Raw genomic sequence first — 27,428 nt, forward strand, 5'->3', positions numbered from 1 at the left:
ATACATATGCGTACCGAACCGAAAGCACTGTATCGAACGGTTCAATATCGATACGAATATCGTTGCACCCCTACAATTCAGATTACTGATATCACTTATCAATATGATTCCTTATCAACTCCCTTATCAGTTCTCACTGGCTCCATTTTGAGAGTCACTGCTACCACTAAGCAGCATATCAAAGAAATTATTTTCCATGCAAATTAACTGCATGCTGGCTAACTTAGTGTTAGCATGCTGTCTGTGCAGATGCTTGCAAATAGCCGCAGTTGTGCTAGCAATATAATACAGTTGTTTCTGTCCTGGATGCAGTTTACCCTTTACCATCACGCTCTCATCCATACTTGTTATTAATCTCCGTCTCTCTTCCACAGCATGTCTTTATCCTGTCATCATTCTCTCACCCCACCCAATCACAGCAGATGGCCCCGCCTGGTTCTGCCGGAGGTTTCTTCCTGTTAAAAGGGAGTTTTTCCTTCCCACTGTCGCCAAAGTGCTTGCTCATAGGGGGTCATATAATTGTTGGGTTTTTCTCTGTATGGATTATTGTAGGGTCTACCTTACAATATAAAGCACCTTGAGGCGACTGTTGTTGTGATTTGGAGCTGTATAAATAAAACTGATTGAACTGAATTGAATGTGCATCATGCACATAAGGATGAACTACTGGAACCAAGTCTTCCCATCTTCCCATCCCTAATCGACACATTTGTTTTTTTAATTGTTGTTGTTGTTGTTGTTGTTGGACCATTTAAATGTAACATTACCAGTGTATTCATAACGTGGTTAGAGGGGCCCCATCTAAGACATTTGGTTTGGCACAAACCGGTTGTGGCAACACCTTGGCAAAACTCCAGCTAAACAGAACTCTGGCCAATACTAAACACTGTTTAAAGATATTAAAAATTAAATATGACACTTTAATTTTAAACTACTGATTGTAGCCATCACGTAACAAGCAAAGCAAGGATTTATGAATAGCCATCACAGGGACAGTTAGACAGCTAGCTGTAGCTTAGCTATGCAGCTTGTATCGGTTGCTTCACGTCAAATTTAACTTTACTGATACTCATGTTATTCTGTCATGTTAAAATATTCCCTGAAAAACCCGCCATTTGAATGGGAGTTGCTTTAAATACCTGATATATTGTAAATTCCTGGTGGTGCAAAGGCACTGAATCATTATAACCTGCATATGTGGCTGGAACGATAAACAGTGTTCACTGGCAATGATTGGAAAGTGATCCTTAGCCATGAAGTAAGTCCCACGATAGAATGATGCCTGATTTGAATGAAGAGGCCCTGAAGGTTGTTGACGTGTCACCCTGATTTTGAGCATTGTCCCGTGTGCACAGAGATTTCTTGAGAATGTTTTGATATTATTATGACGGAGATCAAAAGTGAAAGTTGCCTCACTAATATGCTTTTTTTCAATGAACCTATTAGTTGCAAAATGTTTCTCTAGATGTTTTTTGCATCACTTTTACTTCTAGTTTTGAAACAAAATTTGATGCTGCGATCAAACTCAAAATAACCCTTTTTGCTACACTTTCTCGATTTAAACACTGGATGTGTTTTTTGTCCTATTGTAAATAAAATGTGGGTTCATGACATTTGCTAATCATTGCATTTGCTTTCTTACGCATGTAGATTGACATTTACAGCTTTTTGGAATTAGGCTTGTACATATTGTTGTAGAAGACGTGACATAATAGTCCGAGAGACCTTTGAGAAGGTCTCATCGTTGTTTTGGTTGATGCTAGCTCACATAACATATAATACTAAACCATAAGGGTTGTTGCCATTGTGCATTGCACTTTTTTGATGATAATTTGGGCTGTTTTCTCTGGGCTTTGTGTGTGTGTTGTTTGTTTTTGTCTCTCTGTATGGACAGACTGCAAATCAGTTTCCCAATGGAGACAATAAAGTTACCATTGACCACACAGCGTGCAAGCTAGCTAACAGCACACAAACAATAACAATGGAATACTGGCTAATAGGAGCAGTTTTATGAGGTTAGGCAGAGCTTCTTTACCTGCACCACAAACGATGCCACGCCCACAAACATAGCCAGCAGCATCATGCGACGCAGCCTGCCCAAATTGATCTGCTTGAGCAGAAAGAACCGAGCCCAGCCCAGTTTCTTGGCAGTGTGTGGGGGGTAACGCATGCTGTTCACTCCTTCCATCTTCAGCTGTTTGATTAGGCAGCTGCGCATGTGGCTCAGCTGGTCAAAGCCGTAGCGACCGTGGTAGCATCCCATACCACTGTGACCTTAGAACGGAAAAAGAACAAGTCAGCTTCAAGATGAAAAACCAGTAAGTCTGATGGAGGGTTTGACAGGCATCCACTCACCAACTCCTCCAAAGGGCAGCGAGCTGACAGTGAAGTGAACCAGACAGTCATTAGCCAGCAGAGCTCCACTGGATGTCTCAGCTATTACTCTTTTGATCAGCTGTGGATCACACAGGAGGAGTGAAGGGAAGAGATTTAAAGAGATCTAAATAACAGGAAATGACGTCTGCAGGTGATGCGCTGTACCTTGTTCTCATTGGAGAAGACATAGATGACCAGCGGCTTCTCTCTCTCGTTAATAAACTGGATGGCCTCATCCACACCGCTCACTGTGATGATGGGCAGCAGTGGCCCGAAGATCTCCTCCTTCATCACTTTGGATTCGCCTGTAACGTTCTTCAGCACAGTGGGAGCTGCACACAGACGACAGGGTCAGAGGGCAATGACCAATACACCGCACATACAGAGCTTTGGAACAGAGGCTTTAACCATCATGTGCATGACATTAGAGAAACACAAAATACAAAGATGGTTCCACTTTACAACCAGTTGGCTTAAAACAACTCCTAACATTTTGAGGGATACCCGCTGGCTCCATCTTACATACATACCTATATAGCACTGGGATTCATCAGAGTCTCCACCAACAACAACTGTGCTGCCCTCCATGAGAGCCATGATTCTCTTAAAATGCCGCTTGTTGATGATTCGTCCGTAGTCCTCAAAAGTCTTTGGATCATCTGTGTAAAACTCCTGCATTGTGTCAAAGGAAGATCATTAAGAATAAAAGAAGCATTAAAGTGCAAAAGTCTTCAGCCACCACTCGTTTCTTTATATAGTGCAAACCAACCTTGATGCAGTTCTTGATCTCCTCCTGTACTCTGCTCTGGATGGAGGGTTCACACAGGACATAGTCCGGAGCGATACACGTCTGTCCACAGTTGACAAACTTTCCCCACGTGATGCGACTGTGGGAAAAAGAAAACACTTGATGTTTGGAAACTCAGCTGTGTTTTTTAAAGTTTCTCCTTTGTTCTACAGAGAGGACCGACCGGCACGCAACAGTGATGTCACAGTTCTTGTCGATGTAGCAGGGGCTCTTCCCTCCCAGCTCCAGGGTGACTGGGGTGAGGTTGCGAGCTGCAGCTTCCATCACCAGTTTGCCTACTGCGCTGCTGCCCGTGTAGAAAATGTGGTCAAATCTCTGCCTGAGCAGCTCCTGGGTTTCTGGCACTCCACCGGTCACTACCGGGTACAGGTCCTGTGGAAAGGGCGTCAAGTCACTGGAACTCCTAGCATGCTTACACTACATGTACGAGAAAGGTAATCCAACAGGGAAGGAGCCTCACCTTGTCCAGATACCGAGGGAGGAGCTCCTCCATGACCTTAGCAGAGTGACAGCAGACCTCAGATGGTTTTATTACAGCTGCATTACCTGAGAGACCGAACAGACACAGTGGCATGGATGATGGTACGCTTTAAGAACCGACTGAGCAGAAGATGCAGTATTCATTCGCAGGACAAGTGGTTTTATTTCTCACACTTTACTGGTTAAAGTTGGACAGTGAATCATTGATTCCAGTCTACAACAGCAGCAGAGTCCTTCCCCCATTTCTTTTTAACTAAGACTTAGCATGAAGGTATTTAAATCTATTCTAAAAATGCTGAACTATCCCTTAAAAGGGGATCCATCACACTCATTTCTAGCTCATCCTCTAAAACAGGTTAAGCTCCTTTTCACCTTCTTTTAAGCCGAGGTGGATCAAGCTTCTGCACTCCAAGCCAAGGCTTTGTGTCTGACAGGAGCACATAGGGCTACTGTACAGAGCCTGGAGTGGAAAAACAGAAACCGAGTGTGTGGAAACTGAGCATGTGGTTCACAAGGATTACCTGTGCACGTACTGATCTTGGGCCATGATTACTAGTAGTATACAACACTGTAACAGTATAAGTAAGAAAAGGACAATAGGTTCACTTTAAACAGTCCTTCCTTTGTGATTAATATCTCTGTAAGGCTGATTTGCCTACCCTGCTCTCTGTGATAATGTGCAAGGTGTCAGTGCACTAGAATTTGTGCAAAAGGAGGTTTTGATATGCCAACAAAGGTTGCACATGTGCTATAGACTATGCACCTAAAAGAATACTGGTAAATAAATACACATGGGTATATATGGTACCGGCAGCAATAGCTCCGACCAGCGGCTGCAGGGTGACAGCCCAGGGATAGTTCCAAGCACCAATGATGAGGACCACTCCAAGGGGCTCGGGATGCACGAAGACCTCATCCGATATGGTGAGGAGGCTCTTCTCCACTGGCCGAGGAGCTGCCCACTCGGCTAGCTTCTCGATAGCGAGCTTGATCTCACCCACCACTCCCAGTGTCTCAAATAGCTCCGTCCCATGTTCACTCTGAAAGCAGGGGCAAAATCCAGTGTTGGACAGTTTGCAAACCAAACTGCTTCCTGGATGATCTGCAGCTGGTCTCCACAATATTCAATATGACACCAACACAAATAGTGACATCATTTCCATATAAAGTAGAGCTTCAGGCACACAAAGTAAGAAATAGCAGTCAGATTATTGCCGTGAAGAAAATGAGAGCATGTCCCTTTGATTTCTTTTAATATGACACTTGCTTGAGAACTTATCTGGTGTCTAAACTGCTGTGAACATACAGACGTATACTAAGTATACAAGAACGGGTCCTGCCAGAACATTTGTTTTAGTATTAACACTTTCCAGCCACATGTTTCATTTTCTCCACAGGGAACATACATGTCACACTGTCACAGCCACCCCTCTCTCTCTCTTCTTGTAAATATTTTATACTTTTTACTTCTATAATGTTTCTGTAACACAAATTAATGTGTCATGATCGTGGCCCTAATAAGGTTAGGTTACTTATTGTTGTTTCATGTTAATTTTTGTGTCATAATCAGAACCATGAGTAAGAAAGGTGCTCTCAACATGCTCCACAGCACTCCTAGTGGGCTACTAAAGTGGGCCTAGTTAATCAGCCAGCTGGCGTATCCTCGGCTCACCATTAGCCCCTGATTACTCTGAGCATCTGCCAGTCTGCTCAGGTCAGGTGCAAGGGTCTATGTGGATGTCCATGTGTCATTCTTTAAACTGCATGGACTCATCCTCAGAGACTTTATATTACAATGTAGCAACTGCGCCCCAGGCAACAGACTTGAAGCTAACGTCAAAGACGTCAGGACTGAATCTCTAGCTGTCCATGTACGCAGCAGTATCAATGATTTAGACCCACACATCTGGTAAAGGGCTGATTACTATAGGGGTGCTGCCCTCCTCCACATTGGACTCTTCTCCACACACTTCTTGGACTAAATAACACTCCCTTCCAGTACTTGCACTATTCTGTATTGCACTGTTTGACTCCGTCTGTGTATTGTCTTTATTTATTCTCATTCTTTTCTATTCCTATTCTATTTCTATTCAAGTACAATATTGCTGTACTTATTCTTAGTTTATCTTATTTCTGTATAGTTGGATTTTTATCATTTTTATCTCTACAGTTTGCACCTTTGATCCAGGAGGACAATATTTCGTCCCACTGTACACTGGACTGTATATTGTTGGGTTCACTTGTCTGTACAAGCATCTGAGAGAGAAAGGGTGGGAGAGCAGGTGAGAGCTGTACCTGAGGTGTTTGGTGTTGTCCAAGACTGTGCTCACATGCTTTAAATATTTATAAGCCATTAATAATAAGAATAACTGATGGTGTTCATTCACAGGTTTACAGACGACGCTAATGTACCATGTGCTGTTAACAGTGATACTGTCACCTTGCTGAGGTCCTTCTTGACAGCCTCTGCTATGTCCTTCCGTCTCTCTGTAACGAAGCGGAGCAGGTTCCTCAGCTGGTGGATCCTGCTTTCCAGAGGTTTGGTTTTTCCCGTCTGGAAGGACTTCCTGGCCCGCTGCACGGCCAGTTGTTGTCGGGACATCCTTCACAGAAAGCTACAGCACGTCAGTATTATACTAACGAAAGGCTACATTTTCCCCGAAGATAAGCACTATAGAGACCGTAGCCTAAACGCCCACGTTTCTGACATTTGTCACATGTGAAACGTCAACAACACCCTAAAGCAAAGCGTGAAGTGTACGGTACTGGGAATGAACATGATGCTATCATTACTGCTAATAACGATGAAAGGTTATATAACCTTGTTCGCTATGAGCAGCTTTCCCTGAGCGTTAGCTGTATAATCAGTGTTTGAGAGCCATTGTGATCCAAGAATGCATTCAGTACTGCATAAAACTCCACGGTGCACAAATTGTTGGTGGAGCTCCAGCTCGGATTAGCCTGGCTGCTAAAACAGTGTTTATGTGTAGCTAACATGTTAGCGGCTAAGCAGCGTTAATAATTTGTGAACATCTGAAGACCGGCTAAAGCAAGTAAGTTTTACCTTAAAAAGTCCCTATTCCACTCCAGCTGGTTCCAGTATTGACCTCCAACTGGACACAATCTGTTAAAACAAGCCCAGGAATGACGACGGCAGCAAATGGACGGTATGCATGACAATCAAGGAAAAGACCAATCAGCACAAGAGACGTCTAACTAAGCACCGCCTACCACCACAACAACAGGCTGCTTTTAAAGGTAAGAAGATAAGATAAGATACCTTTATTAGTCCCACAAGGGGAAATTTCATGTTAAGGCTGCGGACCTGTTGCACGCAATGGCGGCGCTATCTTACCCGGGACATTTCACAGTAGTGATGGTAAATTCGATTCTTTTTACTGAATAGAGTTTGAATGAGTCACTCACCAAAATGAATCGAATTTTGTGAGTCATTTGAGTCACTGAGTCAGTTGACCAGAGAGTGCAAAAAATGTACATTTTCACTCAAACTTAATTTGTGTCTCTTTCCACTCCTAAGACGATTGAAAAAGAAAAACAACTATTTTTATAGAGCAAAAAAGAGCAAAATAAAATTAAGATTTCTAAAGGGAACATTTATTTTATTTAATTTTATTTTATTAGTATTTTCCTCAAATGTGACAAATATATATTTTCTCATTTGACTGTCCACTGAGCTGTGAGCCAGGGGGCGGTAATGCGCCTTAACATTGGTTGCCAACCAAGAAGAAGAAGAAGCTGTGAGCCAGGAGGGAGGGGGTGAGTGAGTCCTGAGTGATTCGTTCATGCTATGATTCAGCTCAGGAAGGGAGGGGGTGAGTAACTCAAATGTGTTGTTAGCATGTTAGCAGAGCGATGCTACTGTGAGCTGAGAAACTATTGTCTTGATGTGAGCTTCTACTCAGAGCAGAAACGTTTCTGTTAAGAAACTGGCTGTTTTTCCCCACAATTTTAATTATAAGCTAGATATATTTCTATTAATGAAATTAGTTTGCTAACAGCAAAAGGGACTGGTCAGTGAATGAGTCAGTTGGGCTTGTGAATCATGATTCACAAATCAGTAAAGTGATTCTCGAGTACTGAACGGTTCGTTCATGATTCGCACATCACTATTTCACAGGCTTGTCGGTCAGATTTGGAAAGGTTGATCTACAGGTATTGAATTTCTTATCAGAAAGACTGGCAGACCCTGTCGACAGGGAGATATAAATAAAGTAGAAAGTGTAGAAAACACGGTGTTCTATGAAAAGCGCCTATGACAAAAGTGTGAAATTTGTTTTGTAATGTTTTATTTTATTTTTCAAAGAACAAAACAACTAATTAAACCATTTAAGTGAAAGTTTTGCTTAAAAAATAGAACACAAAAGATCTTGAATAAGTAGATGGCAGTAGTGCGGAAAGAAACGAGAACATAAGGAGCACCAGCTGCTCCTGAAACATGTCTGAGGTCTACTTTGGAGGATCCCACACTTCTCATGCCTGTCATTTGACGCCACTGTAGCAGCACAATCTTCCAGTTTAATGAGACTGAGGTCCTAAATGCAGCCTTACAACAACATTTCAGAGAACTGCTCGTGGAGGTCACTGCCACAGAAGGACTGGGCCTACATTGTACTGACTTCCTGTCCCACTCCACAGAGAAGGGATTGTCTTAATATTTCCACAACTTGTTCATAAATATTAACTCTTTACACCAAAGCATATTCTGTCCATGTGTTCATTTGCTATTGTGAAGGTTACATTGTTTCACTTTTCCAAGTTTTTTTGCGCCTTTTGTCACACTTACCATTGTTTCTTTGTTCTAAGCCTCTATGGAAGTCAGGTGATTGGGAAGGGGGCCGCCCAGCTTTTCCTGACCTTTATGGTTGGTATGGTCATTTCATATCTAACCTGATCAGGTTAAACCAAGAGGCAGGGTGTTTTTTCCATAGGAATGTTTTATTCTGTTTGTTTTTCGGGTTGTGGAAAAATTTCACAGGAGTATTTGTCCCAGAGGGCGACCTTTAGCTGTGCAAATGAGCGAGTCGTGGGATTAGTGAGTTTTTATAGGATTTTCAGGTACTCATGTGGATTTCTAAATTTGCTGGCTTAAACTATCGTTACTGCCTAAACCACATGTGTCAAACTCCAGGCCTCGGGGGCCAGTGTCCTGCAGGTTTTAGATGTGTCCTTAATCCAACACAGCTGATTTAAATGGCTAAATGACCTCCTCAACATGTCTCGAAGTTCTCCAGAGGCCTGGTAATAAACTAATCATTTGATTCAGGTGTGTTGACCCAGGGTGAGATCTAAAACCTGCAGGACCCTCGAGGCCTGGAGTCCGACACCCCTGGCCTAGACTTAATGTGAACTGACAGCCCTCTATGTTACACAGTCATAGGTTGGTTCAGAGGAGGATGAGCGGTGTTGTCTAGAGCAGGGGTGTCCAACTCCAGGCTTCAAGGGCTCGTGTCTTTGATTCAAATGACCTCCTCAACATGTCTTGAAGTTCTCCAGATTCCTGGTAATGAACTAATCATTTGATTCAGGTGTGTTGACCCAGGGTGAGATCTAAAACCCGCAGGACACCGGCCCTCGTGGCCTGGAATTGCCCACCCCTGATACATACTGATGACAAATTGAACCAAAAATGTCATACTTAGATTCATGAGACCTACTGCCACTGATTCTCATTAACCAGTTCCCTTTCTTAAGAATGGCTCCTTCACAATCACCTCAGACCATTTCTGATTATGCTTCAGTGAACACTAGAGGGCTCAATTGAAGGGCCAGGTGCATCTCTGTGTCAGGTCTTTGCACGATTTTTTCCACCCTATTTCTTAATGGCATGACTTTCAGGTATTGATTGCCTGCTCTGTTTATAGTGGATGTGTCGGTTCCTCTTTTGTCCTCCACTTGTCCAATTTTGTCAAATGTTTTAAGGACACTGCACACAGTGTCAAAATATGGCAGGATTTCATCTAGTAGCTCATTGGTGCAGACTTGGTACCTATAACAGACCCATTTCTGTAATATATCTATATACCCTATATTATTGCCAATATATCTATATCATGGCTAAAGCATTTGATGGATGCAAACTGCATTTCGTTTAAATTGTCACTCGGTGTGAATGTGCAAGTGAATGTGAGTGTGAATGGTTGTCTGTCTCTGTGTGTTGGCCCTGCGACAGACTGGCGACCTGTCCAGGGTGTACCCCGCCTTTCGCCCTATGACAGCTGGGATAGGCTCCAGCGCCCCCCGCGACCCTGAAAAGGATAAGCGGAAGCGAATGGATGGATGGATGGATGGATAGTTCGAGCCGTTATATTTTTAAGGATTAATTTGAGAGATTGTTACGTTGCAGTCTTTGCGATTTAGGAAACCGATTTTTCTTGTTAAAAACAGAAACGACAGAAATAAAATTGTACATTTAAAATCAGAACTAAGATTAAAGACAGCGCAGTGACACAGGTTCACTTTTCCTTCTCTTTTAATAACAAAAACTGCATTTCAGTTCCATAAAGAACAAAGAGAGACCCCCCCCCAGTGACAGACGAGTATAATGTTAAACGTGGAAAAACTGGTGTTCATCATCAGGGTCTGATGGTGGGGGCTTCCAAAATGCATTGAGATCAAGCTGGAGAGGCGCAGAACGACAGGATACATACATTCCACATCCTAGAGGTTGTACAGGGTAAAATGCAGACGTGGTACCCATGCTTTACCTAAAATATCTCAGTTTTACTCGTAGTTCAGAATGGTACAAAGTTTCAGGTGGCTCGCCTTATTTATCCCTCTTCACTCTTTATGCAGAAAAGGCTTTATGTGGCTCAGAGCGCCCATGACAGGGATGAGGGAAAACCGAAACCCAGACGTGTCTAGAAAAGAAAACGAGAACAGTACATTGGAGGAACAGTCCAGAGACCGCCGTTATACAAAGAATGTATTCACACCTGTACAGAGGAGTAGGCCTGTGTCTGCTTTCACAAGAAGGCACCTCCTTTCCATGCTGACTGGATACTACTGGCCTTAAAGCACACCTGGCAAGTGCACGTGTGTTTATATATGCTCGTACATACAGTACATACCCCATGAGGACTTGACGGGGGGGCGGGACGATGTGGATTGTGACAAATCAAGTCTCACAAAATTAGGAGAATGAAATCTGAAGACATTACGCTCACTCGGGAGCGCTGAACAAACATGACCTCAACAATGAACAGTCCTGGTAAAAAGAGTTCTCTGGAAAGATTTGGAGCTGCCAGAAGTTTTATTGTAGTCTTTGGCACACTCCTGTTGTGCCCAAGTAGGGTCTCCTTATCAAACCCTTGGCAGACTTGAATACAAATTCATCTATCTACATATAAAGATTTGTGCTCTTTGACTGACAGGCAGGGCGTTTGATATCCACGCCCTCTCCCACTGCCATCCCACACACACTCACCCTCCTCTCAAAAAGAGGCTAAGGGAATAATCACATGCTCCACAATAAAATATATACAAGTCTGCAAACATGGAGTTTGTGTTTACTCAAAAAAAGCTACAGATTCTGACGAAGCATAAAAAGCTGTAGTTTGTTTTTAGTCTAAGGAAACATGTTATTAAGGTAACTTGTCAAGTAAATATGACCATTCAGTTTAAATCCATCGAGGTGTAAAGTAGACACCCGACTGGCTGCTCAGCGAGGCAGTGGTGACAGAGTCTCTGATCCACTCAAGTTCTGGGTTTCTTTTGGATATCTGCTGCCACCACACATTAGCCTCCATCCCTCATGCTGTGAGTGGCATGATCCAAAGGTTTCAGCTTTCTATGCAAACGCTGACATTTTGTATTTTAGCTATTAGTTTGAAAATCAGCCTGAATGCGTCACATGCAACATACAGTTAGTGTACCTGAAATCCAAAGATTTAGTGTAACACTTCCAGAAGGTTGGGAACAATCACAGACTGAACAAAGACATTTGTAGAAGCTGCAGGAACCGAATATTCCTACGCACCAAGCCACTCTAAGCAGAGGAAATTCCCATGCCAGAATCAGGATGACTCCCAGTGACATCACCAGGGAATCTCGGAGAAAGCTCCAATCTGTGTCACACTATACAGACTGAGCTGCACTCAGATAAATAGATCATGATTAAAGCTGTGGCTTTACAGCAGCTTGATGATCATCCCACACACAGCGGGTCGATTTTGAGGCTCGGAGCAGAAGTGATCACGTTCCCACCTTCCTCCTCCTCTCAACGGTAAAGTGCATGAGCTAAAAATACAAGAAACATAAAAACAAAGCAATCACAAATTAGATGTTCCTCCCCCCCAGACACAGAGCTCTCCAGCTGTCTGTAACAGTTTAATGTTAAAGTCCACAGAGTTAGATCTGTCACAACGAACAACAACACGCTCCTTCCACTCCAATACTTGAGGTTTTCAGGGAGAATCCATGTGCATGTGAACCAATAAATAACAAAACGAACTTCTGAGTAAATAACGGACACTGACAGGATTTGAAAAGATGAGCCGCCACTTATGGAGCTCGAGTCTGTCGAGGTCCCGTGAGTCCTCTTTGTTCTGGTAGAAACGAATCCCCAATGTTTCCGTCTGATGGCGGTCGACCATCGTGACATAAAAAAGTGCACCTGAAAGGGCAAGTTCACCTACAGCCAGGTTCAGCGTCTTGTTTCCGGATCTGCCATCATCTTTGGTTGTAGATTTATGCGGTCACTCTGCGATGCAGCTGGTAAAATGAAGTCATGATAAACAGAGATGAAACCTAGCCGATGAAAGGTGCTTGAACTGCTACACAAGGAATGAGGGCTTTGTGGGAACGGTAATCAACAGTCTTAGGACGTGGTCCCTCTGTCTATGCTTTCACCAGCTCTTCTACTCGTACAGTGTGACAGTACAGTAGCACAGAGCTGAGATCCTGCGGTCCACACTGGCCTTGTCTGCAGGGAACAGATACAAAACAGGAACTCGTTAATAGAAGTCATTAGATAAACGTGGAATGCACAGGAAATGCTGCAATGTCTCATGAATCACAGCGCCATCCTGAACGCGTCTGAGTAAAACATCCCCCCCAAGTTCAACTGCTTAAGACGGTGAGCTTCTGCTTACATTTCATCACGTTTTCGATGTCTGTGGGGTCTTGGAGGATCTTGGACAGGCCGTCCAGAAGCATGGAGGCCTTGCTGTAGCGATAGGCTATGTCCTCCGTCTGCTTGAACATCTCATCGAGAGCTGCTGACTGAACCTGGAGCACGCACACGATCGCATTAGCCTCACCAGCACCAAGTCTATCTGTACAATAGGTTTGTCACTGCATACACATGAGACCCACCAGCTCCACTGCGTGATTGTAGACGAGCTTCTCTGCGGTGACGCTGTTGATTTCGTCCACAAAGCGCTGCTTATCAGAGAAGAAGTGGTTGAGTTTGTCGGTCAGCTGCCTGCACAGGGAGATGCAGCTTTTGTAGCGCTCATTCAGACTCTTGACCACTGAGAGGATAAAGGGAGAGCCTTTATTAAACTAATAAAGATAAAATACAAAGGAAAAAGGCAGCGAGGAAGCAGAAACGTCCTTACCCTGTTTGACGGCAGTGGAAGGGTTGAGCTTGGCAGATTTAATCTGAGCTTTGGCCAGATGGAGCGAGGAAGCAAGGAGCTGAGCTGCCTTCATGTAAAGCACCAACTGCTCCACCTGCCTGTAGGGGGCAGCACAACCACAGCTCGTAAGACAAATGGGAAGTGTTTACAAACAAAGGGCCCTATGATTACATGATATTAAAAATTACTTAAAAATCAGAGCAGACTTAAGTTTCTTACCCCCACTCTTTGCTCAGCTGGCTGATCTGGTCCACAACCACGCTGTCCTGGGGAGGGTAGAGGGATGCAGCCGAGATGCCGAGCTCTGTCCCCCCGGCTCGAAGCGCCGCCATCTCCAGGATGCAGTCGGTAAATGAAAGCATCATCCGCAGGTGCATCAGGGTGTCTGTGTGCTCACGCTAGGGCACGGAAAGAAAGATTGCAATGAAATGTTGAAGAGGAGAAGAGACACTGCATGAAAAGAATCAACCACTTCTTGTAAGGCACCAATCCCTACTTCTCACCTCCATCAGAGTCTCCTCAGGAAGTTCTGGGGCTTCAAAGGTGATGAACCCCTCTAGGCTGGGAGGAGAGGTCCCATATGGGACGTACCGCAGGCTGCTGGGTGCCCCCTCTGCCCCAGGGGCCACCTGCCCACCTCCGTAACCTCCTGGAGGAGACGAGCCTATGGCCATGCCCGGAGGAGAGCCGACATAAACCCGACCACTGACTGAGCACAGAGAGCCTGCTGAACTGTTGGAGCCCACTGAGGGGACAGAGAGGAGAGAGCATGGCAGAAATATTTTAAGCTTTCCTCCTAAAGCTCAGCTCTGCAAGAAGGTGGCGGGTTTCCCTCACCTGAAGTGGTGCGTGATCGGGTGCCCAGGTGGCTGCAGGTTGGAGGAGTGCTGCTCTTGGGTGGTGAACCCACAGTGAAAAGGACCGTACGAGGACTCGCTGACCCACCGTGAGCGAGCGTGCTCGGACCTGCGGGGGCTTTGGGCAGGAGGAAATGTGCTCGTTACTTCTGTCGTTCAGTGAACCGTTTATTTGTAAACGATGTTCTCACGGCTTAAACTGGACACAATGTTGCTAATTTCACACATGCAGAGTATCTGCTCCGTGCTCATACCTGTGTCCATGGGCCGCTCAGTATTCAGGCTGTCACTGCTGCCCTGATAGGGCTGCCCACCCAGAGTGATTCTGATTGGATGGTCAGACAGACGACCTGTACTGACAGACCTGTAAGGAAAGTGCAGATGATGTCAGCAGAGGTGCACAGCATCATCCTTTCACAGTTAAACCACTCTTAACATCTTTCATGTAAAAAGGAAATCAATCAGATTTCCGGGAAGTCTGAAATTGAGCCAGGTGAAAGATTGTCACTGCATAAGTACACCAACTGATCAGCTGTTTTTTATTTATTTATGACGAATCTCACAGTCCATGTTGTAAGTGACTGCACTGGACTGTCCATATGTGCATTTATCAGATTTAACAGCTCCAATGGAAGCAGATTTGGGTGCTTCTATACCTGCCAAATGTCCGGCTGCCCTCAGGAGCAGCTGGTCGCCCGGCGAGGAAGGGGTTGCTGTGGTGTCCACAAACATCGTGTGCGTCAGCCAGCATCCTTGTGGGTTGGGGGCTGTCTGCCAGCGCCATCAAGTTACAGGAGGCTTGTGTTTTGGGGATCTTAAATGGTGCTGAAATGGTCTGAAAAAGAGACAAAAAAGTGAAGTAACCTAAATTTAACAGCTAAAAGCATACTTCTTCACTGAAGGGCACTCACTTTAGTTGGGGAGCCAATGATTGTGGGCAGTGGGGACTTTTGAAGCCAGTCAGACGTGCGAGGGGAGGAGCCCAGCAGCTTGGTGGGGGAAGAACCAAGGTTGGCGGGACGGCCAAGCTGCGGGGAGTGACTGCAGGAGGAGGAAGGCTGCACAGGGTCAGACAGCTGCTTGTGGAGCTTCTGCCTGGTCTGGTAGACCTCAGTAAGAATGGGGGCGCTCTGAAGCCGAGCCCCCAGGAGCTGAGAGGATGGGATGGGGGAACCTAAAGACACAGTGGATTAGAACCAATACCAGTTAGTAATCATCCATGGCTTAGCATCAAGTCTACCATTTTCCCTACAACCTTCCACAGAGTGTGTGCTGCTCATTTGTGTGCCTCTTCACACAGGGGACAAAGCACTAAAATCTGATTCATCATTTAGGACAGTGAAGCCTCCTTCCTGGTCACCATGACAGCAAACCTCTTGACACAAACAGTGAACAAGGCGTAAGACATGTGCGGAGCCAGAGACTCTGAAAATGGCCTGGAGTCATGGTGACTCATGCACTTTCCAAAAATTAAGTCATGTCACTAGCAAGAGAATCAGAACTCAGAACAGCAGTTGTTGTCAATTCTGCTTCTTTTAAATGTCAAACACATCGTTGTTGGGAACGTACCTCCTGAAGAACTGCGGCTGCGGGGTTCCTGGTTCTGTAGGTGACAGCAGCAGTGACCCAGCTGCTCAGGGATGGTGCCCACTGCACACAGAAAGAGCTTAGATTTGTCAGGAGACTCGAGAGATGTCCCCTTCATGTCTGGGAGGTGTCATTAAACGTAAGCTTACCGAGAGGTGAGGGCGAGTAGGGCCGGGAGCTTCCAGTGGAGAGGCGGCGGCCCACAGTCTGAGGGACGTCTGCGGAGCTCGGAGACCCCGAGCCCACCTTGGGAAAACCCATTGGACTGGTGTTAGATCGCCTCACTGTGCCAGATCTGAAAAACACAAGCATGAATCTTTAATTATACAAAACAGACATGAAGTAACAGTCTAAGCCAGTCTTCCTTTGGCTCATTTCATCTTGTGGCAGTTTGCAAACATTTGTTTGGCTGCTGAGACGACTCACGACAGCTGAAAGTTGGCAGTTTTCAGTCCGATACTAAACTGTGTAGTCTACTCAGTCGTCTAAACATGAATATCACCATCATCAGCTCGTTACACATTCATGGTGCTTCGTGTGATGACACAGATACCCCACATCATCATATCTGTCAAATGTGGGTAATATGTTTTGGTGGTACAGCTGTATGTTCCTCGCTGCACTTATGAAACCACGAAGGCAGGATGAATGTCTGCAGGGCTGAAAGAAATTGTAATTCCATGCAATGCAACTGGTAAACTGCAAAACATAAAACACAGAATGTTTTTTAAAATTAAATTAATATCTTTTAAATTTGCACAATCGTTTTTTTGGAAAAACAATTGACACGATTCTCATCCTTGTATTAAAAGAATCTTTGTGGTGATTCTTTATCACACGTGTTAATCATGCACGTTAAAGTGAAACATTACAGTTTGACTGTCCTGTGGTTAAAACATAAACGAACACCTGAAATTCACCTGCATACGTTGTTCACGTAAATTGTGCTAAGAAAACTGAAAAAGCATCAACCTTTCATCAGCTGCCTCCTCTGCACTCCCCACCTAATATTAGCATTTGTGTGCACTGTTCTGCTGCTAATACAGAGGAAAATGAATCCACAGATGAGGAGGGATCTAACTAATGTTGCTCCTGCAGTGAGAACAATAACACTAACCATCTGACTCTGAGCTGAAAGTAGAACCGTGACTGAAGATTTGAATTTGTCTCTGACACTTTGTTCAGCATTACAGGAGGAATTTCACTGGCAAAGTAAGTAAACCACCAGACGAACGAAATTCTACAGAGAAGCTAACATAATAAACTTCTAATAACAGAGCCATTAGCAATGCCACAGTGAGTAGCTCCACATATTTGATTTGGCAGATTTTTACACGGGATGCCCTTCCTGACATAACCCCAGAGGGATCTGTGTCTCCTCCCAGGATCCGATCGAGGACCTTCCCCTTGTTAGGCGAATATGTAAACCACTACACTATCATGTAACTAGTTTCCCTGAGAAACAACGTGCCATCCCTTCTCTTCTGTCTTCACGTGAAACTGTCAACAAACCCCTCAGCAAGGCCATAAACTCAAGCAGGCAGTTGACTGATGTAATTTCAGTGAAACCTTATGGCTGATGAAATAGTTGTGGTGAGTTAAGCATTCCTCTGCAGTTCATCATTGCCACTCGATAAGTTGACTGAGCAATCCCAGCAGAGTCCTTACCTGGGGGAGCTGTAGAGTGTGGTGTTCGGGCTGCTGGACAGATTCTGCTTGATGCGCTGGTAGTTGCGAACCTGCGTAGGAACTGGAATGGGGGTGGTCTCAGCCCGCGGGGACACCATAGGCGTCTGTCCTGGGGTGGGCTGTGGCTGCCTGGAGGGGACGAAGTGAGAAAGGAGCGTCGTTAGCCAATGTGTTTGAAGTTGCTGCTGCTTGCTTGTTTGCGTGAAGTTGTCTGGAGTTTCAATTGTCATGGTAAGTCCAAAAGTTACAGCTTGTGAACTTTCACAGCCCTGAGGTCTTTGTTTACGCTCAGATGGAGGCAGGTTGGGGAAGTTCAGTTTTAGCCCAGCCTCTCAGGGACAGAGGCTTCCATGTAAACACAGGCAAGACCAATCAGCTTCAGACTTCACTCTGCTTGGGGCAGGACTACATGTAGGGGCAGCCAATAGCACGCATGAGGGCGGTCCTCTGCTGTACAGACACGGGAGGGGAAGTGCATTTACATTCTTTTATCATTCCAGAGGAGACAAAATGTTCTGAGCGTAACGTAATGACACCTAAACAGGGCCTTTAAGAACATATAGGATGTTTTTTTAATGTTTTTTTTAAAGGTGACACGAGTTAGAAACCCGTTATGTAATAATGAAAGCCTGGGAGGGTCCATAAGGGAGGGAGGGAGGAGGACACGTGAGGCTGGACTAGTCCAGACAAAGAACCAGAGAGCAGCTGCTTTGTGGCATATCTGCAGTTCTGAGAAATAAACACTAGCACGTGCTGCACCACTAGCATGTGAGGTAATGAGCCTTGTTGAAGCGATCCATTTTCTCTAAGCTGCTAAAAGCTTTACGGAGCCCGGCCATTGTTAATATGGAGAAAGGTGTTGCGTGCTGCTGTTATTGGCTTTAAAAAGGAGAAAGAACATTTGGTCAGTGAACAGCTGCTCTTCAAAAAGAGCCAAGAGTAGAAAGAGAGCGAGGCTGTATCTTTAAACTCAGCTGCGTCTCCGACGACCTGGTTTTTAAACCATGTCAGCATCTAAAAAGTGTCCTCATTCATCACCATCACTTGCTTTGTCTGTTTTTTTACAGTAACAATATCTCTACACGCTCCTCTCGCTACCCCCAGGGTCCACACTCCCTTCCTGTGCCACCTTTCATCCTTTCTCTGGACTCCAATTCAGGACAAAGAAAACAGGATAAACAAGGCTTTGGTTTTGGAGAGTGTGTCTGCGGTTTCCAAATTGCTAGGGACAACTACTGCAATGAAATGAAAATTGGTTCTTCCTGTGTGTCAATGATTAACTCATTTATGTAAGCACTGAAGACTTATTGTTAAGGGGAAAAACAAAACCATGAGAACAGTAGAGGGAGGGAGTAAAGCTGGCAGCAGAGGGTGTTAGAGGGGCACAGCACAGAATAGACACACATAGGAAGCTGAAATGGAGCAAGTGTGAGCAAAACGGGAACAGAGAGTAGTGAGGACCGTTGGCTTGGAGCTGGTTACACATGAAAAACAGGAAAGTAGGGAGACGAAGTGCAAAGCATTGGGGGAAGGACAGGGGCACGAGAAAGTAGTCACAGAGAGCAAGCAAATGTATGCAAAATACTACACAAGGTAGTATTTAACTCTCATATTAACCTTTAGCTTGACTTTTGGGTCTGTATTCAATCAAAATACTTACGGGTTTTACCATCTATCTATCCTGCTGAGTTTGAAGTTGTCTGCATTAACAGTGTTAGGCTAAAATGTGTGCTCCATTTACCAGGGTTTCTCCCCAGGGTGGCTGCTGCTTGCACCACTCTGCATGCAGGGGGAGGGGCATACACACACACTGGTGCTCAGCTGTCTGTAGGATCAAATGGTGATTACAGACAACCTGAGATGCCACGGCTGTAGTAGCTGTTCATGTTATACGTTCAAGCCTGCCTGATGGCTGCATTGCATCGCAAAGTCTTTGTGAATGAGTCCATGCAGTCACAAAACCACTGGCAGAGATGTGCACACCTGCAGAATGTAGAAACTGTGCGTAAGAGGCTCGGAAAAGCATTCATGTCAGCATCGCTCAGAAGACAAGTGCTGCTCGCCTGGGGTGTTTTCCCAGACAGCGTTAGGGGTACGCTGCATGCCTGCCGCAGTAATCAGGTCTAACATGGGCAGTGAAACTGAACTCAGCTTTCTATAAGATTGACTTCACCAAACATTCTTGATGACTAGTTGCAAACATCTAACTGATGATTTGTTAGAACATCTGTTACAAACATGGTTTATTTGAAGAGTTTCAGTCAGTTTTCAGCACAGAAACAGCGTGAAGGTTACAAATGATCTGGCCTCTGACTGCGCACTCATGTCTGTGCTCGTCCTGCTAGCCCTCAGTGCAGCTTTTGATTTGGGGACCATAAATTTTGATTACAGAGATTGGAGCACGCCACAGAGATTTATAGGTACTGCACTCCAATGGTTTGAATTCTATCTAATAGACTCCAATTTCTTCATGTAAATGGGAGTCATGATCCATGCTACACATGCTTTGCTTGGGCAGTATCATCAAAAACTAGTATTTATTAGTTCTAGGCTGGACAAGTCAGTCATTATTTATCAGGCTGTCCTAAAATCTCCTTGAGAGTACAGGACAGAACTGGACGGGGACTAGAAAGACAGAGCATATCCCCCATACTGGCTTCTCTTCTCTGCCTCCCTGTTAAACGCAGAATCAAATTCAAGATCAATTTAAGAGTATTTTAAAGTAGAATGGGAGGCAGAGCCTTTAGCTTTCAGGCCCATCTTCTGTGAAACCAGCTCCCAGTTTGGATTTGGTAGACAGACACCGTCTCTGCTTTTAAGATCAGGCTTCAAACTTCCCTTTTGGATAAAGCATATAGTTAAGACTGGATCAGGTGACCCTGAACCCTAATCCCAATAATGCCTTGAGGCACCTGTTGTTGTGATTTGACGCTATATAAATGCAATTAAATTAATAAGGAACTTAATCAAACTAAACTGAATGAATGAATCAGTGTGGGGTTGTGTGCAATTTAATACAACATCACAGGTATCACAGGTAGGACAAGGAAGTCTGAATGTATTTCAATATGGACTATCACATTACTGCAGTAAGAAAAACACCAGCTGATCAAAGGGAATAAACTTAGGAAGCATATGGAAGGCCAAAAGGAGATGAAAGCCGTGTCAACGGCAGTGTGAGAGTGTGTTTGTGTACAGTACTTACTATAATAAGACCAATATTTATTCCATAAACTGTGTTTGCGTGTGTTAAAAAAAAAAAATGCAAGAGAGGTTTGGGGACTCTTATTCGAATACACACAGTCCTCTCTGTGGGTCTGGTGCTGTTTTTAGCACAGCACCACCATGTTGTCTGGCTCGGTACCTTCTTTGTAACCGATTAATCACGAAGAGCTGGTAGTGGGCAGGAGCGTTCAGTCAAGATAAATAAATCGGCACCATTTAGGGGTTACCCAGGATAAAGCTGGAAGCAGGCTGTTTGTCAAGTGCTCACAGAAATAGTGATACAAAGAAACAAAGTAAGCCCTGCTGACACAAAAATAGATCATATTAAAATGGATAATATGAGCATTCAAACATGTCTTTGTGTGAAACAGTCTGACTCATCGTGACACACTCCTATTGTCCTGAAAATATCCAATTCACAGCCCACAAACGGTGCCTGGTGGCTTAGTGACGCTGGGCTGCATTCAAAGCATCTCCAACATCCAGTGAGGTAACAGCCTTTTTTATGAATCACACTTAACTGTTGTTAAACAAAACAAATAATTACTGAAAAAAAACAGATGTGGCGTGTCAGCCCTACCACAGCTATGTCTGGAAAACCTCCATTCACCTCAATGTGGCCAACTCTAACCCAGCTCATCTTTTACATGCCACCTGCAGTCAACAGGGGTTTAACATTATAGGGCACAGAATTCTGGTAGCAGCAAACCACCTGTCATCTAAATGGGGAGCAAGCACACAAACAGCAATGGGTAGTGAAAGTCAAAGCTGAGTGTGAGTCTGCTGTGGCTGCTCTTTGGTGGCTCATTACTCTCTGCAGTACTTCAAATTGATCCACTGTTTGGTCCAAGTCTCTCTCTGCAGACACACTTTGCTAGTTCTGCTCTTCGGGTTATGTGCATACAGCAACACACGACAAGTGCCAAACTTGCTGACAGAAGCAGAAGTCATTTATGGTAAACTTTCAGTTCTCTCTTTAGAACTGCATTTTCTTTTTCGGCTGATAATTATTTTGGTAAGGTCAGAAAATTCAACCTAACTTAAGCAGAATATGTTGCACAGCCTCGTACTCACCCTCCACACATGAGAAACTCGCTGGATGCCCGACGACCTGGTCCCATTGGTTGGTCATCTGAGGATGAGGAAAAAAGGAAAGAAAACAATCATTAACACACACACACACACACAATGTCTGTGAAGGTTCTCAGTCATCCAGGTCATCATAGTCTAGGAGAAGCTTCATCAGTTAAAGAAGGATGAGAGGTGAAACGCCTTCAAGCAACTTAAAGAAGTCCAGACGCTTTTGTTTCAAGCTCCTTAGACTAAACACACAATGTTGTTGTACAGCAGTTACAAACAGAGGTGAGCAGTCTCTCGGTTTTCTGATGAAGAGTTGAGGCATTTTTAACCAAACAGAACCAGTCTAATAAAAGTCCAGTGAGCTCTGATAAATTACTGACCGTTACATCCTAATGGGGTTTTTAAACGACTCGAGGGTTTGAGTAAACACAACATTTAACACATTATTCTTTGGACAATTCTAACTCACACTATTGCTGTCTGAAATGTAAAATGTTGTAGATTTACGAGTAGTCTTAGGAATAGTTTCTTTTTTCTATTAACAAGAAAAAAAAAACCCAAAACAAAATCTTAAGGAAATATCAGGTGTGCTGGAGTTTGGTTTACACCAGAGTTGCACTGTAGACAACATGGTGAGACATGCTGGTGCTACAGCTGTCATTACTATAGCATAGGTTAGCAATTCCCATAAAAGCTGTGATTTGGTCAGCTGTTATATTGAGATCACACATGAAGCACATTACTCACACTGGTGTAGTTGCTGGAGTCTTGGAGCATTTTATACTCTACAATTAACTAATGAGAGAACCACTTCTGTCTACAATATAACAAGTGGTCTATGTCAGTCACCTTCAATTAATGAGTACATACTTCTGATACACAGTAAATAAAGACTGAGTTCAGTTTGCATGTGTTACAGCCTGGCAGTCCCTCCAGCTGATACCATGAAGTCACCACATGGTCTGCACACAGATACATGGATATATGTATAGATTCCTTTAAAATTACAGATAATGGAATGGTGCTGAAGTTATGTCTTTGATGTTAAATTATCATTTATCGTCGAATTAAATGATAATGTAGCTCAGGCTGAAATAGGCAGTTTGCAGTACTATGGCAAAGTTTACAGTGATGGACTCTGGTGCACTGCTAGGTTAGGTCCTGGGTAGACACACAGATATTATAAAAGAGACATAGCACTGAAAGTACTGAACTTTATGGAAGCAGCAAAGTAAAGTAAAAATCAAGTACAAATATAACTTTCCTGGAAAAAAGCTAAAGCTTACATTATTTTGGGGGCCATTTTTAGGCAGTTTATTATTATTTTATTATTTATTATTTTATTAAACATTTGGTACATGATGTTTTTATGTTCCAATCACCATTAAAAGTCATTTTAGATAATGCATCATAAAATGTGAGTCATTAATTTAAGCAGGTCTGTAGTTCTACCTCAGTACTAGCGGTTGAAAAGAAGACATGACAGCTAATATAATGAAGACATTAAGATGCAAGTTAGGTGTAAATATAGACAGGTGTTGGCACTTACAGCTGTCAGCAGAGATGTGGGGCACCAGGACAAAGTCGTCCGTGTCACAAGAAGAGTTCTTACTGCTGGTGCTTCCTGCAGACTCTTTGGACAGCTGCAGGAAGTTGGGCGGACCGAGTGGAGGGGATGACAGACCATCCTCTGCTAGAGTCTGCATGTCTGGCAGAGACTGTTCACATGCAGAGAGAGTATGGGAGAGGGGGGAGTATAAATTGTAGTGAGGCTCCTGACTGATCCCATTAAGTCTTCCAAGCAGGGCAGCGCTGACTGTCAAACTAATCTCGTTACATTGTTACAGAGAACACTGCTGAGAAGTCTCTCCTTTCCTCCTGCTGCAGTGACATGAAGAGATTGCTATAACTAGCGGAAGATGTAACCGCAGCAGCACTCACACTAGCAGTATTCAAAGGCAGCACACACGCGGACCTAAAAATAAGGCTGAAGTGTTTTTACACAGGATCTGTGCATTTCCCAGACAAATCCATGTGATACATGTGATCAAACTCACAGGAGGAGAGCTGTAGCGGATACATGGGGAGCTGCCACAGGAGCTGTCTGTCACAGGATTGGAGGTGATGGGCACAGGAACTGGACACGCTGAGGGGGGAAACTCACCATTAATCATGGTTTCAAGTTGATGAGGCGTGGATGTGCTGTAGAATCTGACCTTTGTGCTTACATTTTTTAATGGTGGATGACGACTCCAAGAAAGGGTGGCTGAAAAATGTGTCTGAGAGAGAGATGGATAGGTAAGTGAGAAACAGCACGCTATACCCCATCTAAACCTGTTCAGAGTTTTTCTTACTCTTCCCCTCCTGCTGCATCAGAACCTGCCGACTCACACAGATTCATTTTCATTCTTGAAGTTGCTGTCAAAGCTCAGAGTCAAGTGCTCAAGTTTTCATTTTTACAAACACTGAAATCCCAATTAGGATGTTAGTTTTTTCCCAGTCGTTACTCGTCAATATGTTTTATTTATTTATCTAGATTCTCCATCTTTCTAACTTTGAATCTGTGGACAGTCGTGCAGCTGTCGTACTGTCAGCCAGTGGTCCAAGGAAAAGCTGTGATTGGCTGTCAGGTGTTGAAATCATTTTCTTAAGTTTTGCCTTGTATTAGTGGAACATTTTCAGTCTTGGTTTATCCTGTTCAATTAATCGTAGGAAACCAAAAATCGTGATTTGTATTGAAATTCAACTGACTTTGTAGCCCTGGTAAACAGTGGAATAAAGTGTCTCACTGTGCACAATATCCTTATTTAAACCCTACACAGTTTAACACACTTTATACTGAAATTAGAGGAAAAGTATGGAAAGCACCACTACTGAAAGACTGTGATGTCAGTACGTACCAAAGTCCATTCTGTCCTTCTGATTCCTCTGCAGCAGCCCAAGCAAAAGATCGCTCAGCTGTGGGGACGTCTCCCTCGGGATGCTGGGTAGTAAGAGTATGGAAACATCAACACTTTGTTTCTCTCAGGGTGCATATCAGCTGTGCAGTGCATTCTGAGGCACGTCAGACAATGCAATGGGTGCACTGTAGCTTATAGGATTGTTACTGTTAATCACGTACGTATTACATAGTCAGTACTGTTAGTCTGCCAGTTTGGATACAGCTTGACAGACCATTTGAAAACTGACCTGCAGGTAGCACTAAGTAACTGAAGTCACAACTTCTACTCCTCCACGGCTCCATCATTCGCTATTATGGATCTCTGGCTCTCTCCCACAGCTTGTGTTTTTGCCCTCTTCCTCCTCTCAGACAGACCCTCCCTGAGCCTGGTGCTGACACAGGTGTCTTCCTTTTAAAAGGGAGTTTTTCCCTCCCACTGTCACCAAAGTGCTTGCTCATAGGGGGCCATATGATTGTTGGGGTTTCCTCTGTATTATTGTAGGGTCTATACCTTACAATATAAAGCACGTTGAGGCACCCGTGGGTGTGATTTAGTGTTATATAACTGAAACTAAATTGAATATACACCTTAATTTAAAACTGAATTAGTTCTTTTCAGCCTATGCTGCTATTCAAAGCATACAAGTAGTTCAAATATGTCAGAATTGGGGGTGTAACACCTGACAGAACACCACCTCCATGCCCCAAACCATGTCCTGGATGAAACAACAGACGCCTCGGCACCAAAGCTGTGCCTTCAAAGCCGACTTGAATTCTTTCCTACCACTCAAAGCCAGTCTCAGCTTCTTCCTCAGCTCTGTGCAGCATCCTTTAATCCTTTCCTCTGCCTTCACTCGCTTCCTTTTCTTCATGTTGTTCACCTGTGTCCTCCTCTCTTATGTTGGTCTTATATGGTCTTCCCTTTTCTTAAGTCACATGTTCACCACAATCCACAGCAACCTCAAATAACACCATACCTACAGTTTCTGTTCCTAAAAACTATACTGTATAGTCGCATTTTCAACTAGAAAGGTATAAGCCACCAACTTCAAAACATAATCTTCATGCATTATGTGTCACTTGTATCCTGTTAAATCTATTGATCTATTTGAAAGACACAGACTGATTGCACATATTTATTATGCATCTCGTGTCTGAGGCTACGGTGTGAAGGTGACTTACATGGGTTGCAGATTCTTGTTCTTCTCATAAAACATCCGTAGGTCTTGGGGACTGTTGGCCTGAAAATATAAGTTGAGAAATAAGACGCACAGTCGCAAACACCAACAGGTCCACGCGTTATTGGTTTGTTGTGCACACTGTTACCTGGAATGGTGGCTTTCCAACCAGACACTGGTAGATAACCGTCCCTATGCTCCACAGGTCAGCCTTGGCGTCATAGTTCTGGGACATGATGACTTCTGGGGCCTGAGAGAGAACAGGTCACGAGCCAAGAACCACAACACAGAGTTATATGTAACAAACCGAGCAGACACATCTTTTTTAAAGCTGACACACAGAAAATATAGAGAATAAAACACACTGACCATGTACATGGGGGACCCACACAGTGTAGCTGCCATCATGTTGCTCTGGAGGTACCGTGCAAAGCCAAAGTCAGCTGTAGAACGGAGACATGAAGCACACGTGTTGTTATCACCAGTAACACAAACCACTACTGTTGGAACTGAAGAATGAATGGAGACGCCCTGCACTCCAAACAGAGCTCGTACTGTGGTGTATAACAACACAACACTGCTACTCATCATCATCATCATCATCATGACTGCATTACTTTTATAAAAACTTTCTGAATTTATAACATATTGATTTAAACTTAACCTCTGGCCACTGTAAATGACACGAAGCGAAACAATGATAGGTCTGTACACGCTTCCAAAATGTAGTTATGAGAAAACTACGCTGCACGTAACTCAATAACTGATAGTAACTGACATTCTTCTTCCATTACCAATTTTGATGCGGATGCCACTGATGTTGGACTTCTTGCGACCCACGTATGACAGCAGGATGTTCTGTGGTTTCAGATCACGGTGAATAATGCCTTTGCTGTTGAGGATGCGCATGGCAGCAGCAATCTGCTGTAGAAAGACCCTCAGTGTATCCTCTCTCAGCGTCCCCTTAGCTTAAACAAAAAAGACCACAGTAGTCAGGATCCAGTTCAATTTTTTTCCTCAAGGAACATTTATGCAGCAACCATGCAAAAATGTTCATTAAGCTGCATCTATGTCAAATTCTCGCTTTGTTTTCAATTCAAAATTCTTTGAGTGCCATGTTTCGCTCGTGTTCCTGCTAATGACAAATGTTCATTACTGTTAAAACATAAAGTCATAAAAACTCCCTTTCATGGCTTTTTGATTATTAGCACATTACATAAATAATCCTAAGATAAACTAAGGCAGCAAAGGTCCTACTCATTGTGTGACAAAGAGGATTCATCCCCCCCTCTATCAATCCACTGTGGGCATAGATAATCTGCTCTCTGCCCAGCACAGCGGATCGACTTCTAACATGAAAAGTTGTGTAAACTGTAGAATAATTTACTAGAGATTATGCAATTTAAATGGCTGTTACCTACGCAGTGTTCACAGCAGCACTCCAATAATAAGAACACAATCACATAAGGTGCCCAGTGTAAGGTAGCACTCTGCCCACAAAGGTTTCAATTTCACAACCACTAGTTTTACTCAAGCAAGGCTCCTGGATCACCGATCCACAGAAGGGTCTGACCGTGACCCATGCTGCAAAAGCACCACGCAGGCAGG

General features: G+C 44.0%; 2 protein-coding genes across 3 annotated transcripts in view; both read right to left on the minus strand.

Moving 5' to 3' along the window:
* The window catches only part of LOC102304988 (aldehyde dehydrogenase family 3 member A2), a 19,066-nt gene extending 12,196 nt beyond the window's left edge, over positions 1-6,870 (minus strand). Inside the window, exons 1-10 of the mRNA XM_005930842.3 lie at positions 6,729-6,870; positions 6,105-6,267; positions 4,473-4,704; positions 3,645-3,730; positions 3,348-3,556; positions 3,146-3,263; positions 2,907-3,048; positions 2,542-2,708; positions 2,356-2,455; positions 2,036-2,274 (exon numbers count right to left, since the gene is read on the minus strand). Of these exons, the coding sequence (XP_005930904.1) occupies positions 2,036-2,274; positions 2,356-2,455; positions 2,542-2,708; positions 2,907-3,048; positions 3,146-3,263; positions 3,348-3,556; positions 3,645-3,730; positions 4,473-4,704; positions 6,105-6,266 (1,455 nt within the window). The 5' untranslated portion in view covers position 6,267; positions 6,729-6,870. The remainder of the gene's footprint in view (positions 1-2,035; positions 2,275-2,355; positions 2,456-2,541; positions 2,709-2,906; positions 3,049-3,145; positions 3,264-3,347; positions 3,557-3,644; positions 3,731-4,472; positions 4,705-6,104; positions 6,268-6,728) is intronic.
* Positions 6,871-10,136: 3,266 nt separating this feature from the next.
* Positions 10,137-27,428, minus strand: part of ulk2 (unc-51 like autophagy activating kinase 2) — a 33,542-nt gene continuing 16,250 nt past the window's right edge. For both annotated transcript variants that reach the window (XM_005930843.3, XM_042224199.1), the window contains 22 exons: positions 26,615-26,788; positions 26,190-26,263; positions 25,969-26,070; positions 25,825-25,883; positions 24,602-24,684; positions 23,930-23,980; positions 23,759-23,847; positions 23,251-23,419; positions 21,696-21,753; positions 17,376-17,525; positions 15,857-16,002; positions 15,690-15,770; positions 15,032-15,294; positions 14,777-14,955; positions 14,375-14,484; positions 14,101-14,238; positions 13,767-14,008; positions 13,483-13,661; positions 13,243-13,361; positions 12,998-13,155; positions 12,775-12,910; positions 10,137-12,605 (listed from right to left, as the gene is read on the minus strand). In XM_005930843.3, coding sequence (XP_005930905.1) covers positions 12,541-12,605; positions 12,775-12,910; positions 12,998-13,155; positions 13,243-13,361; positions 13,483-13,661; positions 13,767-14,008; positions 14,101-14,238; positions 14,375-14,484; positions 14,777-14,955; positions 15,032-15,294; positions 15,690-15,770; positions 15,857-16,002; positions 17,376-17,525; positions 21,696-21,753; positions 23,251-23,419; positions 23,759-23,847; positions 23,930-23,980; positions 24,602-24,684; positions 25,825-25,883; positions 25,969-26,070; positions 26,190-26,263; positions 26,615-26,788 — 2,825 coding nt within the window. In that variant the 3' untranslated portion in view covers positions 10,137-12,540. The remainder of the gene's footprint in view (positions 12,606-12,774; positions 12,911-12,997; positions 13,156-13,242; positions 13,362-13,482; positions 13,662-13,766; positions 14,009-14,100; positions 14,239-14,374; positions 14,485-14,776; positions 14,956-15,031; positions 15,295-15,689; positions 15,771-15,856; positions 16,003-17,375; positions 17,526-21,695; positions 21,754-23,250; positions 23,420-23,758; positions 23,848-23,929; positions 23,981-24,601; positions 24,685-25,824; positions 25,884-25,968; positions 26,071-26,189; positions 26,264-26,614; positions 26,789-27,428) is intronic.

This window comes from Haplochromis burtoni, unplaced genomic scaffold, assembly GCF_018398535.1.
Source record: "Haplochromis burtoni strain Fernald_Lab_line unplaced genomic scaffold, NCSU_Asbu1 Contig_132, whole genome shotgun sequence".
Taxonomy (NCBI): Eukaryota; Metazoa; Chordata; class Actinopteri; order Cichliformes; family Cichlidae; genus Haplochromis; species Haplochromis burtoni.